At 31.6% G+C, this 19,283-nt stretch overlaps 2 protein-coding genes and 1 pseudogene across 3 annotated transcripts; all 3 read left to right on the forward strand.

Moving 5' to 3' along the window:
• Nucleotides 1-2,025: 2,025 nt before the first annotated feature.
• On the forward strand, nucleotides 2,026-5,721 carry LOC114368493 (annotated as a pseudogene).
• Nucleotides 5,722-8,520: 2,799 nt separating this feature from the next.
• On the forward strand, nucleotides 8,521-10,636 carry LOC114425460 (probable xyloglucan endotransglucosylase/hydrolase protein 26). Its single transcript, XM_028392387.1, has 4 exons — nucleotides 8,521-8,725; nucleotides 9,138-9,238; nucleotides 9,418-9,611; nucleotides 9,966-10,636. Exons 1-4 carry the CDS (start codon nucleotides 8,560-8,562, stop codon nucleotides 10,372-10,374), a joined length of 870 nt encoding a protein of 289 aa, XP_028248188.1. The 5' UTR covers nucleotides 8,521-8,559; the 3' UTR covers nucleotides 10,375-10,636.
• A 2,453-nt stretch (nucleotides 10,637-13,089) lies between these two features.
• Nucleotides 13,090-17,095, forward strand: LOC114368889 (casein kinase 1-like protein 3). Of its 2 annotated transcripts, none has more exons than XM_028326170.1 (15): nucleotides 13,090-13,413; nucleotides 13,531-13,571; nucleotides 13,732-13,801; nucleotides 14,018-14,166; nucleotides 14,408-14,503; nucleotides 14,615-14,685; nucleotides 14,881-14,942; nucleotides 15,025-15,088; nucleotides 15,198-15,282; nucleotides 15,354-15,480; nucleotides 15,745-15,827; nucleotides 15,903-15,960; nucleotides 16,040-16,173; nucleotides 16,340-16,534; nucleotides 16,631-17,095. In XM_028326170.1, exons 1-14 carry the CDS (start codon nucleotides 13,338-13,340, stop codon nucleotides 16,520-16,522), a joined length of 1,299 nt encoding a protein of 432 aa, XP_028181971.1. In that variant the 5' UTR covers nucleotides 13,090-13,337; the 3' UTR covers nucleotides 16,523-16,534; nucleotides 16,631-17,095. The 2 variants fall into 2 exon arrangements, with proteins under 2 accessions (XP_028181971.1, XP_028181972.1); XM_028326171.1 differs by having other exon boundaries at nucleotides 13,091-13,413; nucleotides 16,058-16,173.
• The last annotated feature ends 2,188 nt before the right edge of the window (nucleotides 17,096-19,283 follow it).

Here is a 19,283-nt window from a genome sequence, read left to right on the forward strand (position 1 = left end):
CCATCTTATCACATATTGGGTGTCAAGTCAACCAGTGTGACTTAATTGAAAAGAAGCGAATCCATTCTTTCTGCTGTAACATTATAATTATAACTAGTGGGTAAGTGTTTTTCTTTTTCGATGTTGCTAAGTATTTTTTACAAGAAATATTGTTAGATAAAATTACTATAAATAATAAAACTTTTTTTAAAATATTTAATATGACGCTGCTGATTCGTGTACTCGGTAATAGAGATAAATTATCATTTTATGGTATATTTGTTTGTGAAAAAATATTTTTTAAAGCAATGATGTATTTTTATTTAATTAAAAAGAAAATAAAAAATTCTGACTGTAAAATGTCAGATTTTTTTTCTTTCTTTATATTTTTTAATTTTTTTTTTACCTGAAACGCAATTGATTAGCATAGTAGCTTATGTTAAATTATTCTATAATCTTCTAAATAAAGCTTAATATGAGTGAATCAGAAGAAGCCTTTTGTCTTTCGATTCTCAGTAGTATTTTAGCTTATAAAAACAAGGGCTACCAAGTATACTTGATTGATATTTGTTTAATCTATTACTAAACAAAAAAAAAGTCTTTATTAATAATTTAGCATTAGATTATTTTTTCTTAATATAATCTTTAGATATAAATAAATAAAATCACTAATATCAACACATTATGAGTTTGTTTTAAAAAAAAACATTATGAGTTTATGCTAACATTATGATCTATTATTAAATAATTCCTTTAACCACACTCAACTCTTATTTAATTTTCATATAATGTAGTTTTAATTATTTTGATATTTAGTCTTTGATCAGGGTATTTCCATGTGAGAATGGATTTTCAACAGCGATTTTTTTATTGTATAATTACATTTTAGAATAAAGTAAAAGTTTACAAGAATAAATAATGAAATCATGACACTTAATTATGTAAAAAAAAATCATTGGAGAGAATCTCTTCCCCATATATATATATATAATAGTTTAAGTTAAACTCCTTAAATATTGTCGCGTTTAGGAACTCTTGTAATAACTATCCTTACCAAACGGCACATATTATAATATTAAGCACTAAAGGCAACTTCTTTTTATAAAGGTAAATTAAATCATATATTTTTTTAAAAAAATGGTACTCAATTAGTACATGCAAAATTGTTAATGCAGGTTGGCAAAAAAAATTACTGTTACGAAACATATGTATAAAACAAGAAATAATAGCAACCATACAGTGATTCAATCAAAATCAAATCTTAAATTCAAGTAGTTGGTGATTTATTTTTGTATATACTAATTAAAGGGGCATCCGGTATAATATCCACCTTACACAAACAGAATAACAGATACACCTGTCACTAAGGAAAAGCAGCTCTTTAAAAACAAAAAAAATCAGCAAAAAATTATATTAAATTTACATCTACACATGCCAAAAACATAACTTTTCCACAAGCTAACTAACTATTCGTTACTTTGTATTTAAATCTAAATCAATTTAAATAACAAGTAACCATAGCAAGGTCCCTATTCCCTTTCCCCACTGATACATGTTTATGAAAGTAGAAGATGACGGTAGCCGTGAACCTTTGTATTGGCACGCAGTTTTCATCCATATCAGGAGAAAAATATTGTGATCATAATCAACCATTCCACAATCTACATCCCCATCCACTTACTTCAATCACATCCTTATCCCACTAGGCATGCATGTTGTGAACAACTCTTTTAAAAAAGGAAAAAGGAAATAGGAAATATTGGCAACTTGATTGGAAAGTTGTGCTCTGTTGTTTGGTAACATTTGCTTCCGGACGAAAAAATACTGTTTAATTTGATCCTCCTGTTTGCCTTCAAATTAAAGTAGTCAATATGGTCACATGTTTTTTTTTTTTCTCAAATGTAAAAGTTAATCTAAAGAAGATATTATTACCGTTACATGTGCGGATAAAATCACATTTATTGATAAAATAGTTTAAATCATTTTTTGGAGGCAAAATGAGTTTATTATATCACAAGAGTTAGAGAGTACTCATCCCATAACTTAATGCAGTATAATCCAAGCATTCAAGGTAATCAAAGAGAATAAAACAAGACCAAACGTCGTGATGTTAAGTCTGATAGAAACCTAGCTCTCAAGTTTCTGGACTAAACTAATTAAAAGCACATATTAGTTAATCAAATGTGAAATAAATAGGACTGAAAATTACTTCTAATTATATAAATCGGGTCAAAACAAAATATCATTTTGGAGTTTTACCGACAATTTGCTTGGGCTGATAGAGATCCGGTATTTTTTAAATCTTTATGTAAAGAATTAAAAAAAATCAACAAAAATGTGAATTATGAATGATTGGTCGAGGAAATATGAATCAAAAGTTTAATCTTGATATAAATTAAAATAATATATTTTTTTACCACAAGTTAACGAGAAGAGTTGTTTATTGACTCTTCCAAACTTGTACTCTCTCTCCCACTATAAACAGTGTGTCGAATTAGTTCAGGAGCTTAAGAACCGATAACTATTTATAAATGTTTTATCATCAAAAATACATTTACAAGCCTTTATTACACCGCAATAAAAGTATATTAACTAATAACAACTATTCATAGAAAAAATATTTTTAATTTTTTTAACCAGTATCTTAATTAAATGCAGTACTTGTTACGTAACATTTCATTCTAAAATTATTTGAGTCTTCACCTACAGGTCTGAGGTATTGAAATATATTATTAGTTTATGATAATAATTTATACTAAAAGTGGATATACTTTGTCAGAAATTAAGAAATCAGAAACACCTTCTACCTTGCGTTACATTCCCTAATCAGAAAATTGCAACTTACCGTTTATTACAAGGCAGTCTCCAATGGCTAAAACCATTTGCTATTTTGGCTAATGCTTAAACAACCAACGGTCATACGAAAGCCACCATGAAGGTTTATTAAACACAAACCTAACCTAAGGAACATAAACTAGACCCACCCAAGAGATCGATCTCTTTGAGGTTTCTCATCAAACACCTTTAGCCAACATTAATGGCAACTTTACACAGTGTTTTTGTTCCTCACCTTCTTATTCCTTGCGGTGGATGCCAAGCACAAAAGGCACAAAGTCAAGAAGAACAATGTTTTTCACAAGATTCCCGGAAATCCAAAATATTCCTATCATTGGAGCTGAGCTGAAAGCAGGCGTTGCGGATGGTGGTAATATAGCCATGCCAGATTTTGAAACAAAATACCTAGGGAAATGGGAGTTGATTAATAAGCAGTCGGGTGTATCCGCCATGCAAATCAATTTGATGCCCAATAACAAGATAGTTGTATATGATGCCACCGTTTACCGTGTCTCTAGACTCCCATATCCAAAAGGGATGCCATGTATTCAATGGCATGATGATAACCTTAAGCTAGACCAAGAAGATTGTTTTGCTCATTCAATGGAATACGATATTGAGACTAATCAAGTTAGACCACTCACGGTTAGTGCCATCTTTATATATTTCTTCTTTTCACACATTACTACCAAACTAGCTTAGTGTTGTTTAATTAAAATGTGATGCATCATACTAATAACATCATCTACTTATAATAAATGAGTGTTTAATAACTATACATTGAAAACTAATTAAAAATTATCATGGATATAATTTTTAAGATAATCATTATAAAAATTAACAAATTTATTATATATAATAATTTATGATTTGATAACAATATGTAAAACACTTTCTATTTCATTAAATTTATTCTTGTCTCTTTTCATTTGTCATCATATCATGTATTGTATTTATCACTTTTTTTCTCTCCTCTTTTATTTTCTCTCTATCTCTCCCATCCTTCCACTCATAGCCGAAAATCTTGTTCCTTTGTAAACTCATGATTGTATTTTTATTAGATTAGATTTGGTATATTTGTACAAATGAAAGGAAACCTAATGTTCAACCATGATGAAACATTTTTCTTTTTCGTGACACACTTTCAAATTAAAGGGTACAAAAATGTGAAGAATCGATTAAATGCATGGCATAATGTAAACCTTAATTTGGTGCAGGTAAAGACAGATCCATGGTGCTCATGTGGAGGACTTACACCTGATGGTACCCTAGTTGTTGCCGGTGGTTTCGCAGACGGAGGGAAAACCTCCAGATACTATGGCGGTCAACTTGATTGCCAAGACTGTGACTGGAGGGAATACCCCGATAAATTGAAAGAGCCTAGATGGTACGTACGTACAATATTTATCCACTATAATCAAAATTAACATTTTTACTTAAATCTTCTGCAATGTTTACTTAAATTAGTGTCCATTATGAGTTTCTAATTGCACGCTTATGTTTATATATTAGTTTTATTCCCTTGTCATCAAGATATTAGAGTATTATAGTCTGTTTAGATACAACAGTAAAAGTTTTTTTTTAGAATTTTTTTACTATTTTTTTTTATATATTTCTAATAGAGAAGCTCTGATAAATACTTATATCTTGTATCCAAAAAGATTCTTAGACCAATTAGCATGTCTGTTATTTTCCTACAAAAACCATGCATTATTGGTTTGGATGTTCTACTACTCTTGTATATGCTAGGTATGCTACTCAAGCAATTCTTACCAATGGAGAGTACATTGTGATAGGAGGTCGTAGATCTTTCAGCTATGAGTTCTTTCCAAAGGAAGGAAACCTAGTGAGAAACCCATATTTTTCCCATTCCTCTATGAGACCTCAGACATTGAAGAAAACAACCTTTACCCTTTTGTCCACCTCTCTTCATCTTCGCCAACAACCGTTCCCTCCTCCTCAACCCTAACACCAACAAAGTTGTCCGCACCTTCCCCGTCCTCCCCGGCGGTTCCCGGAACTACCCGGCTTCCGGCATGTCCTCCATCCTTCCTATAAAACTCGACGGCGGCAAATAAAGTAGTGCCGCCATCAAGGTAGAAGTCCTTGTATGTGGTGGAAACAGTCATGATAGTTTCATCTTAGCCGAGATTCAAAAGGTTTTCGTGCCAGCTATCAAAGATTGTAGTAGAATGGTGATCACAGACCCTAACCCTCAATCGGACAGTGAAGAGATGCCTTCAGGGAGAACCATGGGGGATTCTCTTATCCTCCCTACTGGACAAATCTTGTTCATAAATGGTGCACAAAAGGGTACAGCTGCATGGTGAGATGCTGATGAACCTAATAACTTCACACCAGTGTTGTATTTGGCTGAAAAACCTAAGGGTAAAAGGTTTAAGGTTTTGAAGCCTTCCAAAATAGCTAGAATGTACCACTCAACCTCAGCAGTGCTTCCTAGTGGCAAAATTTGGGTTGGTGGTAGCAACACACATGATACTTACAAGGACAAGGATAAGTTCCCAACTGAGACTAGGATTGAGGCTTTCTCTGCTCCTTACTTGGACCCAAAACTAGACAAACATCGACCCCAAATTGTTGAGAAATCTTCGGAGAAGAATGCAAGATATGGACCAGAAGTTGACCAAGCAAAACATTAAGGTCTCCATGTATTTTCCACCTTTCACCACTCATGGCTACTCTATGAATCAAAGGTTGTTGTTTCTCAAGACTTTCATTGTTCAAAACTCTGAAGGAATTTACAAGGTTATGTCCAAGGCACCAACTTTCCGTGAGGTGGCTCCCCCAGGATATTACTTGCTCTTCATTATCCATCGTGGAGTTCCCAGCAAGGGAATGTGGGTGCAAATTGGGGGGGGGGGGGTATGGTTATTAATTACTTACTAGCTCAATTTCAAGGCACACATGCATGGAGATTTTTGCCAATTTGTTTCTGTGGTAGTTTTTTTTAATATCTAGGAAATCCTCAATTTTGAATTACAAAATAAAAGATAAAGGAAGAGAGAGTTGTGTTAATTTTCGCACCCTTTTCTAGTCATGTAAAAGTTGAATTATTATAGTTCATGTACAAATAATTAGTTTGTCAACTTCTACATAGGAAATATATCATGTAAGGGGGACTTTGAGTAAAGAACGTACATGATCTAAAAGATGTCGTAATAAAGTAAAGTGAAAAATGATAAACTCACTCTTTAAAATTATTCTTCTTAGTTTTATCGTGAACACGATTTGAACTTGTGACCTCGTAGAAATTGTCCTAACTACCTACTATTAGGTCAATTTTAGTAAGTACATCTTTTAATATTAACTTGAAAGTAGAATTAATTTTTGCATAATTGCATTTATATATTTTCTTTTGAACTAGCTTTAATTATAAAATAAATTGAATAGAATTCATTAGTTAATTTTTCAATTTTCAAGTGATTCGCCATATAGAAATTTTTTAAACTTGCCTCGTTATACTTAGTGATTAATTTAGTGTAATAGCAAGAAAAGAATAAAGAAAATAGATACATCGATCGTGGGTTAATAGATAATGAAAAGAAATAAATGTAGTAGTTTTTTTACTAGCTAGTCATTTTAATTAACTTATAATTTATTTCATTAATTTATAAACTTATTTAATCAAGAAAAAATATGGTAAACAATATTATCTCATCATCTCTTGTGGTATTTTTTATACGTTGTTTGAATTTATAATTTATAATTTATAAATTTTTTTCTAAATTTTATGCTCAATATTTCAAGTAAAATCTATCTTAGAATATTATATTATTATTTTAAATCATTATACTATTTTTTTTATTAAAATATTTTCTTTAAATAAAAATGGTAAGAGTTCAAAATTAACTAAAAAACTGTAAAACTATAGTTATTTTAAAACATATGTTTTTTCTATAAAAAAATGGAACTTATATAAATATATAATTTTACGTCGCCTTATAATTATTAGCTAATTTAACTACTAATTTTACCAACAACCAATTTTATATATAAGTTAATTAAGGAAGTTGAATGAGTGAATATATTTTAATTATATATCTATAAGCGGGGGTTTGGTAGGAAAGGAATTTTTTGTGTCCGACTAAAAATTATGAATCTTGAGAATCATGTTTTTTGAAAATCAGTGAAATTATTTTGGTTCACCAATAAAAATATTTAGATAAATTTTCAAAAAAATTAAAGAATTACATAATATTTTTATTAATTATTTAAATTATATATTATATTAATAAAAATAATATAACATTTTTACTCTAGTAAAAAAAATTAAGCTAAAAAAATAAGATTCTCACCTCTATCCGATAAGAAAACTAAAGTTTTCTTGAGAAATTTTGTAAAACAAATACTAAACAGGAGAAACTAAATATTCTCAACCCAAAATTTTCCAGAAAACTCAAATCATCTTCCTTACCAAATGCCTCCTAAGTATTTATGTAAGTGGTTGTTGAGTCCATTAATTTTGTATGCCCCTTGGACTGGAATGATATTTCCTCCCCCCTTAAATTTTATATCATAAAAAATATAAAAAGAAAAAAATGTTCTAGCTTAATCTTAAAAGAAAGAGCTAGCATGTAGTCCAAATATATATATATATATTCCTCGATCAGGGGTGCACGACCTTGGTGAAGAATCAACAATGGTAGCTGGATAGTCCAATATTGCACTAGTCCTAAGCACGACATTCCTCTCTTTCTCCGCGTTCCAGCTTCCCAGCGCCACTCTTTAATTATCATGCACCCTACCATGTAGTAAGTTGTAAACTTATAAACATCAAATAATAATCCGTTTCTATTGATTTTAAGTTCTGATTATACCAAACTCAAGTGCAGTGTTTGTTTTCTTTGTTAGCTAGACTCCTTTTACTGCATACTTTGTATTTATTTGTATATTCACTTAAGAGGATAATAAATAAACTATGAAATATAATAATAACATTTATTATTTCTATCATTTTATTTATGATAAATGTACAAAGTGTTTAAAAGTTAAATAAAGATTTGAATATAATTAAAAATAGGTTAAATTAATTTTTTAATCTTTTAATTTATTTTTTAAATTTAAATTGATTTTTAAAATTTTTTTCGTTCAATTTGATCTTTATTATTTTTTAAAATTAATTTAATTTAGTTCTTCATTATAAAAAAATCATACTTTATGACAATTCAAATCTATCATTAAGTGATTTTAAATCATTACAAAATATATATATTTTTCAAAAAAATAAATCATATTTAAAAATTAAAAAAAATCAAAGTAAATAAAAAAATTTAAAGAATGAAATTGAACTTAAATAATAAATTAGTGGGAAAAAACTTATTTAACCATAAAAAAATATGATAGCTGTAAAAACACAACGTTACAAACAAGACATTTTGTTGAGTTTTGATCTTTATATTTACATATATATATTTGACAAAAATAAAGATTAACGTAAATTCAGCAAAAACAAAAAAAAAAAAAAAGAGATTAATATAATCCAAAGGACAGCTAATCTTATTAAACTTATTTATGATACCTGACATTAATTTTTTTGACTCTCTTCAAAAAACTAATTTCAACAAATCAAATCTAAAGGAAATGGTCAATACTCGGGAACCAGTTATTAAATTTTTCAAATATTTCCAGCAGAATATGTCACATTTTGCTACTACTATATAAAGACAGCACGAACCAGGAAACTATGCATTCAAGTTTAATTTCAATCCATAGAAGTTAATTAACATGGCACAAATTGAGAAATTGTTGGTAGCTTTGTTCCTTTTTGCAGTGGCACAAAGCATAATCCTCGTAGATGCCACCATTTCCAAAAGCATGTACATCACTTGGGGTTCTCAACATGCATCAATGCAGGGTGAAGACCTCCAACTTGTGTTGGATCAAACCTCAGGTGAAAACTCCATATATAATTGCATCCAATTTATATTATCTCAACAGATATATTTGTCTTGGACAATAGAAAACATTTGCATTTATGATCAAGAGAATAATAAAGTTGCGACTTGCAACCATGCTGCATTCTTTAATACTATGTTGCAATTGAAATGACAGGCAATAATGATCTACTAATCCAATTACATACAAGTGCAGATATATATCAGGAGAAACAAATTAAATTAATCATTAATCTATCTAATGACTTAACTCTTAATTGACTGCATTGTTAAACTGTAATGAATAATTCCTCCAAAATTTCATCTTAATTAGAATATTTCAGTATGTTGATAGTATATAAGGCTCTTTTTTAATCTCTCCAAAATTTCACCTTAACTAGAATACTTGGTGTTGCATTTGAATTTCAGGATCTGCAGCTCAAACAAAGAAAGCATTCTTATTTGGAAGTATTGAATCGAGAATCAAGCTGGTCCCTGGTAATTCTGCAGGAACAGTTACTGCCTACTATGTAAGTTCACTGGTGCTGAAATTAAGCACCTGATTTTTTTTCCTATTAAAAAAAGATGTAGTAGAGTTTCAGATATCAGCTAACTTCAACAAAATTGAATTAGTGAATAAAGTGGAAATATATAGATTTTACAAAAGGTAAAGTGCTAATTAATGCTTCATCACATAAAACGTGTGCAGCTATCCTCTACAGGAAGCCAACATGATGAGATAGATTTCGAGTTCTTAGGCAACATTTCAGGACAACCATACATTGTCCATACGAACATATACACACAAGGAAATGGAAGCAGGGAGCAACAATTTTACCTCTGGTTTGACCCAACTTCTGACTTTCACAATTACACCATTCATTGGAACCCCATTGAAGTTGTGTAAGTTGAAAAACTACTAAACTCTACCAGCACAAAGTTGATTCATTATTCATTTTTCTTAGTTCTATAAGAAAGAAATAGTCAAACTAGTCATATACCTTTTTTCAATTGTATCATGATCTATGTTATTGATTTGTTATCTCAGCCTAAGGTGATGGCATATTGATACTTTGTTAGTTTTTTTTGTTAACAAGAGGGATCGAATCTGCAACTTTTTCCTCCTTCCCTTATTTTTTAACCATCCAACTAACCTATGTTTCCGTATATGGATAGTGTACCAATATATTTAGACTATTTAATAGTTAAACCTTCTTCAATTGTATTATGATCTATATTATTGATTTGTTATCTCAGGTGGTATATTGATAGTATACCAATTAGGGTGTACCGAAACTATGAAAATGAGGGCATTGCTTACCCAAACAAGCAAGGAATGAGGGTTTATACTAGCCTGTGGAATGCAGATGATTGGGCCACTAGGGGTGGGCTTGTTAAGACCAATTGGAGTGGTGCACCATTCATAGCCAGATTTAATCATTTTAGAGCAAGGGCTTGTAAGTGGAATGGAGCAGTTAGTATCAACCAATGTGCCTTAAATTTCCCTGCCAATTGGTGGACCTCTCCCACATACAAGCAATTGAGTTATGCCAAATTGGGACAGATGAATTGGGTCAGGAACAATTACATGATCTATGATTATTGCAGAGATACCAAAAGATTCAATGGAATGATGCCTCCTGAATGCTTCAAGTCACAATTCTAAACATAATGAAGGCATGCAAGCTGAAACGTGTTTTTTCATTTAATTATTGTTTTTTTTGTCCCATTTGTTTGTGTTTCAATCTCTGTGATTTCATTCTTGTTAGCCAATTCAATTGAATAATGTACACTATTTTGTGTATTGCAATTCAGTTTCATCTTCATTCCATGCCCATGGGTTCTTAGTCATACCTGTATTATCTTACCTGTCAGAGTAAATTGATTATTGGACATTGTTTAGATGACAAATTTATTGTTGCTATTGATCTTACCAATATATTAGTCTACAAAGGGTTCCTACTTTCCAGCATACTCTTTATTGTAGATAAAATTTGTGTAACCTTGTATTTGGAATTGCGTTTTAAGCTACGTTAACACAGAAGCTACGCATTGTAGCATATGATGGATGCAACTTTTTCATTATCTGAATGTGAGACACCCACTAAGATATTGTGCATTTGAATTTCTATTGGAAATCTCAAGACCATGGTTTGGGAAAAAGCTTGTCTCTTGCAGCTTTTCCTCAAACCATGATTTAGAAGTTATCAACTGAAATCTAAATATGCTATAAATAATATTGTGTGTCCTAACCTAATTAAATTTATTTAGAAAAACTAACATGGATTCACCAATAATAAAGATCATGTCTAATTCACCGAAAAAAAATATCATGTCTCTTGTAGCTTTGATTAGTATAGTATAATATATAACTACGATGTTCAAATTTCCTCAAATAAGCACTAACTCGAATAAGAACAACCTACCCTATAAAACAACATTCAAACACGAAACATTGCCCTGTACCGCAAAACATGGCACATGTACACCCCATGGCAATAAAGCAGAGCTCCATGCATCATAATCAAGGCCTAGGATTCTACTTCAATATAGTCATCTCAGGGGACCAAAATTCATCATTCATTTCTTCAAAATCATTACTTGAAACACTTAAATTGTCCTAACATTTTAATGAATTAAAAAATTTTGATCCTCGAACACATTAAAAGAATAACATTTAGTTATATATCGGATAAAGTAATCAGTCAAGTCGAAGTGACATCTGACACATCCAAATCAAACATAGTCTTCGACCACGTATCCACATATCTCAAATAATACATCTCGACCTTTAACATGTACAAACAATAAGTATCATTCGGTCATGATTATCATCACTAAATCCGCTTAAGAATAATTACTCAGTTAGAAACACTTAAACATGATTAGGGAGAGTATTACTGTCTAATAATCATGATGTGATAAGCTCATAGACCTTAAGCCTAGCTAGGTTAGTATAAAAAGGAGTAGACATTAGGTAAAGAACTGATTCATTCTCACTTACTCACTATATATCATTAATAATTCTGAGTCGAACCCTCACTAATACCTTTTACAGGTATCTTTACTTATGGACTCGAATTTTTGACAAGGAATAATATGCAGACTCCTTTCGACTCTAGAGACCCTTAAGCAAAAAGAAGAGTACCCGTTCCATTATTGACAGGAATAAACTATAATAAAATCAAGTATACAATCAAAAAAAGCTAATGATAAGTCAAATATACAATATCTAACCAAGCTTTCAGTGAAAACTAGAACAAGTATCAGTAGACAAATAAAGTTGGATACTCTACTCTCTTGCAAGAAATAATTCTTGCGCTGAGTTCTATAACTAACTAACGATGTTGGAATTTTGTTCCTTGGTTAGGAATTTAAGCAAAAGACAACAAAGATAACTTTTTCAGCGCAAAGGAACTGTAAGCAAAATAGACAACCGTTATACTCGCGCACTCGTACGCTAACTACAACAATACCCGTACTTAGAAGGAGTTGTATAATTAAGGCGGTTGCTTCGGTGTTATATATGTATACATCACCGTCTAGTGTGGCCACATAAGTCATACGTCGTTACATGATTGAATTATTTTTAAGTCACACATCTAATCAAAGTAACTGTCTATAATTAAAAGAGAAATGCTAGCACACTTTTATTGTCTTTTAAAACTCTCTAATTAGAATTTATTATAAATTCAGATTTTGTTTCTTATTTAATAATTCTATCTCTTTATTTGTATTAAATGAAAAGTGAAATTTATTAAAATGGATGATTTTTAATAAATTTTAATCAATAATAAATAATGTAACAAAGAATGTCACTATTATTTTTTAATTTAAAAAAAAATCATATTTTGCTGATAGAATATCATTTAAATTTCTTTTTCGAAAACTTTTCTCATCATTTTTTTCTTAAATAGTATTATAATCTTGGAAAAAAAACATGGGTAAATATTTTTTTATATACAATCATTAAAACTACATTATTATATTTTATTGTTATTTTTCAGAAAATTATATATAATTTTAATTTATGTAAAACGCAATATTCTGTCGATATCTGATTTGTTATCTAGTGAACACAAAAAGTAAGTTAATAACTTAAATAATATTATATTCTTCGATTTTATTTTCCTACAAATTTTTATATTATCTCTTTTGGTAAGTATTGAATAAAAAATAAAAATATTTAATATTTTGAAACTTGAAAGTTTTAATGCATTTAAAATTTATCATAAAAGTAATAAAATAATTTGTAAGAAAAATAGAATTATTCTGATAACTTATCAGTTATCATGTTTTTATCTATTTTATTTTTATCTTTGGCCGGTTTCATATCCTAACTATCAAACCAGCCCTAGATCTTAAAAATGTAGTAGGATTGAACTTTCCAAAAAAGATTCTGACGGTGGAACTGGGAAACAACCTAGAACCGGGTCCGGTTGGGCCGTTGGCCGGGGTTGGAGTGAGACAAAATTGAAAGGACAAAAATACCCCCCGGGTGCATATTTGTGTTGTTCTGTTCTAAGCGAGTGGTTTTGGTTTCGGTGGTGTTGCTCTGAGATCGAAGCGTTTGTTATTGTAGAAGCAGCTGATACATAGATAGATAAGGATAGGGATAGGGTTAAGGCCATGGAGCGCATCATCGGCGCCAAGTACAAGCTAGGTCGCAAGATCGGAAGCGGATCCTTCGGCGAAATCTACCTCGGTCTCTTTCTCTCTCTGTCAATTTTTTCTTCACAAATCTCAATTCCTGATTTTTATTATTGTTGCTTTCGATGTTGATGCTATTATGTTCTGATTGCGATTCAATTCAATTCTGCAGCCACTCATATTGATACCTTCGAGATCGTCGCCGTCAAGATTGTATGCTACTCCTACGCTTTTTTTTAAAAAAAAATAAATTAATTAGTGCAGTTTCAGCTTCGTTTCATTATTATCTGATTATTTTTTGCGTAGTCATGCATTTTAGCGGATTCGGATTCTTAAACTCTTCGATTTTTGTTTTGTTGTTTATTTTTTGCAGGAAAACGGTAAAACGAAGCATCCGCAATTGCTTTATGAGGCCAAGCTCTACAATATTCTTCAAGGAGGAAGTATGCTCTTTTTTTCCTTTTTTCTTAATAGCTTGGTGCAATTTGAATTATTCTTTTAAATAATTGTTAGTATTGTGCATTTTTGTATGTGTGGTTAAGTGAATGAATGAGTTGGTGTATCCGTGTATGGACTATGGAGTTGGAGAGTTTTACTTTTTGAGGAACTTGGTGAGGTTTGATGATTTTGAATTTCTTGTTTTTTTTTTTGGAATCCAGGTGGAATCCCGAGCATAAAATGGTGTGGTGTAGACGGGGAGGATAATGTGCTTGTTATGGACTTGCTGGGACCTAGTCTTGAGGATCTTTTTGTCTACTGTGGAAGAAAGTTCTCTCTCAAATCCGTGTTGATGTTGGCTGATCAAATGGTAACCGGTCATCTCTTTTAATTATTGGGCATATGGGTTACAATGTTGTCTGCAAATTGTTAGTGATAGGTTCAGCTCAAAGGACAGCAAGACCTCTTCCCTCTTGCCTCTTAGCCCTTTAAGTCCTGTCCTCCCAGCCTTAGTCTCGTGGAAAATTTTGCAGTCAGTGTCGCTTTGTTATAAATCTTGTTATGTGTGTGCAGTTGATGCTAACCTCAATTATTATTATTATTTTGTGCAGATGACTAGAATAGAATATGTGCATTCTAAAGGATTCCTACACAGGGATATAAAACCTGACAACTTTCTCATGGGACTTGGTCGGAAGGCAAACCAGGTGACTATCCTGTTGTGGTTTCGTCTTCATTTGGAGTTGACTTGCATTGTCATTCCCTCAGTTATTAGTTGGCATCAAATTAAATATACATGATCATGGTGTACTTGACAGGTTTATATAATTGATTTTGGGCTTGCAAAACGATATAGGGACTCCACAACTAATCGCCACATCCCTTACAGGTTTCTAACTTTCTACTATAGTATTCCATTGAATTCTCTTTCTCTCTCTCTTCCTTTTTTTCTTTTGGGTTTGATCCAATTTCTCAATCACTTTTCATGAATAACACTACTTTTGGAGTATTTCTTTTTTTGTTTCTTCTCTTTTCATCCCTGGTAAATATGCCAGAATTAATAATAACAAATTGTACTGCACAGGGAGAACAAAAACTTAACAGGAACTGCACGCTATGCTAGTTGCAATACTCATCTTGGGATTGGTAACTCAGACAAAGTTATTTAAGCCCCTCACTCCAAATAAAATTCAATTTTTGTTTATGTTCAATTTCTATTTTTTTGTAGAGCAAAGTCGACGGGATGATTTGGAGTCACTTGGGTATGTGCTTCTGTACTTCCTTAGAGGAAGGTATGACATTCTAATCTAGATGTTTTGCTTTCATGGGCATTTTTTTTAATCTATTGAGAGCAATATAATGAAATGTTCTAACTTGTAATGACTGAACATTTGTGTTTAGCCTTCCTTGGCAAAACCTAAAGGCTGCAACAAAGAAGCAAAAGTATGACAAAATATGTGAGAAGAAAGTATCAACTCCTATTGAGGTAAGTGTTTGGACATTTATTTGATGTGTAGGGTTTTGATCACGATTCTTATTCATTTTTTATTTTCACAGGTATTATGCAAATCTCATCCTGTAGAGTTTGCTTCATACTTTCATTACTGTCACTCTCTGACCTTTGATCAGAGACCTGATTATGGATTCTTGAAGCGCCTTTTTCGGGACCTATTTACTCGAGAAGGTGATTATTTTGATGATTTCTTGAGTAACATGGAATCAAATTACCTGCAGAATTGTGTTTATATTCCTTTGAATATGGAAGTTATTATTATTATAACCAAAACTTGAGATTCAACATATTGTTTAGTATGTCAAAAGAAAGGAAGTGAGTTTTTTAAAATAAAATTCATGTTCAAATGTGGTGACAGTAGCAATATTTGTCTTTGTTTTCGTATCTACATTTATGTAATTTTCCTTTTCTATTTCTCCTTATTGGTATATGCAGGTTATGAATTTGATTATGTATTTGATTGGACTATTTTAAAGTACAAGCAGGCACAAAAGAATAGAGTCCAGCCTCACATATCTGTTAGTATATTTCCTTTACATGAATAGAGGTTTGAGTCCTCCCATGCTTATAATACTCATTTTGTTATATTGCAGACGGTCCCTGGAACAAGTAGCAGTCCTGCAATGCCAATGGATGTGGACAACCATCGAGGTTGGTGCATCTGAAATTAGTTACATAATTTTTGTGATTCTGCATAAACAATGTTGTGTTCAGTATTACTTATTGGCAGGTATTAATGTTTATTCAGGGGATGTCTCAGCAGAACGTATTAAATCAGGCAATGTTACTGGTTCTGGTGTTAAAATTCAGTTTAAATCACCAGTTGGTAAAATTTTGGGCTCTGAAAAGCCTCTGGACAAGAATGTAAGTCATCTTTGAGTAAATAGTTATAAATTTCTTATTATGACTGTCTTGCAATGCTAAAGTTACAATTCATTGATTGCATGCTATTATGTTTCAAAATTATGAAATAGATCAGTGTTTAAGATTTAACAAGCATGATTTAATCAATTTCTTCATTTACTTGTAGATTTTTGGTGAATCGAATATACCCTCTACCTCGTACTCTATTGCTGGTACCTCAAGAAGGAACACCATGAAGCCCGCCTTGTCCACTGAAGCTCCTAAACCTGGACATGGGCAAGGAAGTAATAAAATTGGCCCTTCAAGTAGCTGGATTTCATCTGTGCAGCGCATATCTTCTGCCAAATGAATACCCAATATGGTAATTTTCTGGTTCATAATAAATGTGCTGCGGCAAATGTTATTGTCTCTATGCCCCACTTCTATCAGTGACAGTTTATATTATGTGTTTTTTCAGGTTTGATTCTGATCAAGAAGATTCCCTGTATGCATTCCGCAAATCCGTGGTATTTGCTTGCTTCAACTGTACAGGTCAAGAATTTTCAAATGATCTATCCAGGGAGACTGCAAATTGCTGCAAGGTTGATAAATTTCAAAGCTCATCTTCTGAGACCTTCTTGTGTTGCTTTTTTCCTAAGGTGACTGCAAACGATTGTTTGGTATAAATTACAGACTACCCAGGCTTGGCTGCTTTGCTGTATATAGATTTCAAATGTGACACGCAGCAATCTTGTGTATCCATGTTTTTATGTAAAATTAATGCGTGAATGTAGCCCTGTTTCCCCTTTTTGTTACTTGATGATAATTATCATTGGGCCATATGTTATATGGTGACTCAGTTTCATTTAAATTGATTGACGATATTATGAATTGTAGGTGTATTTTCAGTTGGTTCTGTTAAGGTATATTTGATTTTAGTTTTTTGCTTTTGCTTGTAATTTATTTTTACACGGTTATGCTATTTTCACTGCCTAAATAATATACCATGTAATTATATATCATGCTTTAAAGCTTCCATAAATGAAATTTCTTTGAATGTGGGAAAATCTAAACTGGAAAAGTTTTTCTCATTAATATTTAATCAATTATTTTGGTGTTCTGACTTCTTTCATTGCTGTCAGATCATTTGCCTCTGATGATGCCAAGTTGATATTCCTGTTAATGTGGTCATGTTTTCAGAGAATATAACTATCATATCAGAGGCAGAATTTTGCCAGAATGATCCCTGAAATAATGGTTTCTTAACAGATATCAAAGGTAGTTTTGGTGGCATATATTTAATACTTCCAAACATATGATTGTGTTATGTTAGCCTATGAAGTTACTTAATTATTAAGATTTGTTTCTTTTTTTTGACAAATATTGAGATTTGTATCTCATCATTAGTTTTTTCCATTTTGATAAATATTCAGTCTCTTGCCAGTGTCAAATTTTGAAATTTATTTAATTACCCATAGTTGGAACAATCAAAGATTTGCTGCTTTAGATTGCCTCTTGATTTTTATCAACTGATTTTTATGAGTTTTCAAAATTTTCAATTCAAACGTATTGCTCAAGAAGCATTTCTTTACTTGTAGGTAGCTCGAATTTGACTATCAGTCAGATTAACTTGTATTGCATTCTTGGGATGAATGAAAATCTGGTTTTATTAGTTCAAGGTTTGGATAAATTACTGTATATTTGTTGTTCCTGTGATAAAAATAATTGTATATGAACAGCTCAATTATCAGTTCACACTTTCTCTTTTGCAGGATTTCTTTTTTCAACCTATATTGTCTGAAGGATGAAATAGTGACCGACAGTTGGTATATATGGATGCCATTATCAACTGGAACATACCTCTCCATACAGATTGGGTTGTCGTAGCATTTTGGGAGTACTTCAGCTTTGTGACAAGCTTGAAATGAGAATTGCTTTTGATATGGATGTTGGTTAGCAAAGATAATTCAAGATCTATGATTCTAACCAACATTTCTGTAAGGTTGACAATTCATTTTTCAGTTGATGGACATGATCTATGATCATTGATTTTGTTGCTGGTTACAAGTAGGTCTCTCGAGGAAAGTTATAGTAGAGAAAACAATGCATCTGAAGGAAGCTCAGTTTCATATATTGAGAAACATTTGTTCTTAACAGTGTCAAGATGAATATTGAATTCCTTTTTTGGATAGACTATATACTTGGTGTCTATTGGTTAGAAAGATTTCCCATGACTTTCATGGCCCATGCCACTCCCATGTGTACAAGTTTAGTACAGTGATCAGCTTCACATTTTTTTACTAACATGTATACACTGTTTTGCATTATTGTCTAACTACAGACAGACCTTGTCGAATTGATACATGTAACGGTGAACGGAAGCAACACAATGAAACACCTTTGCTACTGTAGATACCCAGAGTGAGGTATTCAAAATTTAAGTTCTTGTTTGGTATGAATGACAAACAAAAAGTCTTTTAAAACATGAATGTGGGGACTCTGGATTCCAAGTTATCCTACATTGCTTGATGTTGGTGTTTCACACACATCCAAGGCATGAGGTGAAAGGAAATTTTACTTGAAAGCAAGGAAAGCAGCATCAGAGGTTCAGCTGGTTATAAATTCTGAATTTCATGAATGAATACAGATGGGTTTAACGATTTTTGTTACGTATGCTGACATAATTGCATGAAGCACCTATCTTCTTCCACCTTTAAAGATCCTATGTGCCAATTAATGGTCATAACAGAGTCTTGGAAGCAAGAAAAATGACTGAGGGCATTGTGCGTTAACATGAAAAGGGATTATTTCATTCTCTTGAATGCAACCTAGTCTTATATGCAGTTAATTCTTATCAAGTCTTTTTGAATAAAAGCTTTTATGATAATTATTCTTTTTATATATATATTATGTTGATTTAGCCTGAATAGGCCGAAGCAACTTGTATAGTTTGAGTTTGATATTTTGTTGTCATGGAGCTTTTCTTGGTAGGTGATTTGTGAAATTGGCTGTATGGACTAAACTCAAATTTTTTAAAGAGTGGAGAATTAAATATCTCAATCAAACAATGGGAAACTAAAATCATGAATTTGAAAAAATAGAGAAAAAAATTAGATTTTAATCCTTTTTTT

Source organism: Glycine soja, chromosome 9 (genome assembly GCF_004193775.1).
Source record: "Glycine soja cultivar W05 chromosome 9, ASM419377v2, whole genome shotgun sequence".
Classification (NCBI taxonomy): domain Eukaryota; kingdom Viridiplantae; phylum Streptophyta; class Magnoliopsida; order Fabales; family Fabaceae; genus Glycine; species Glycine soja.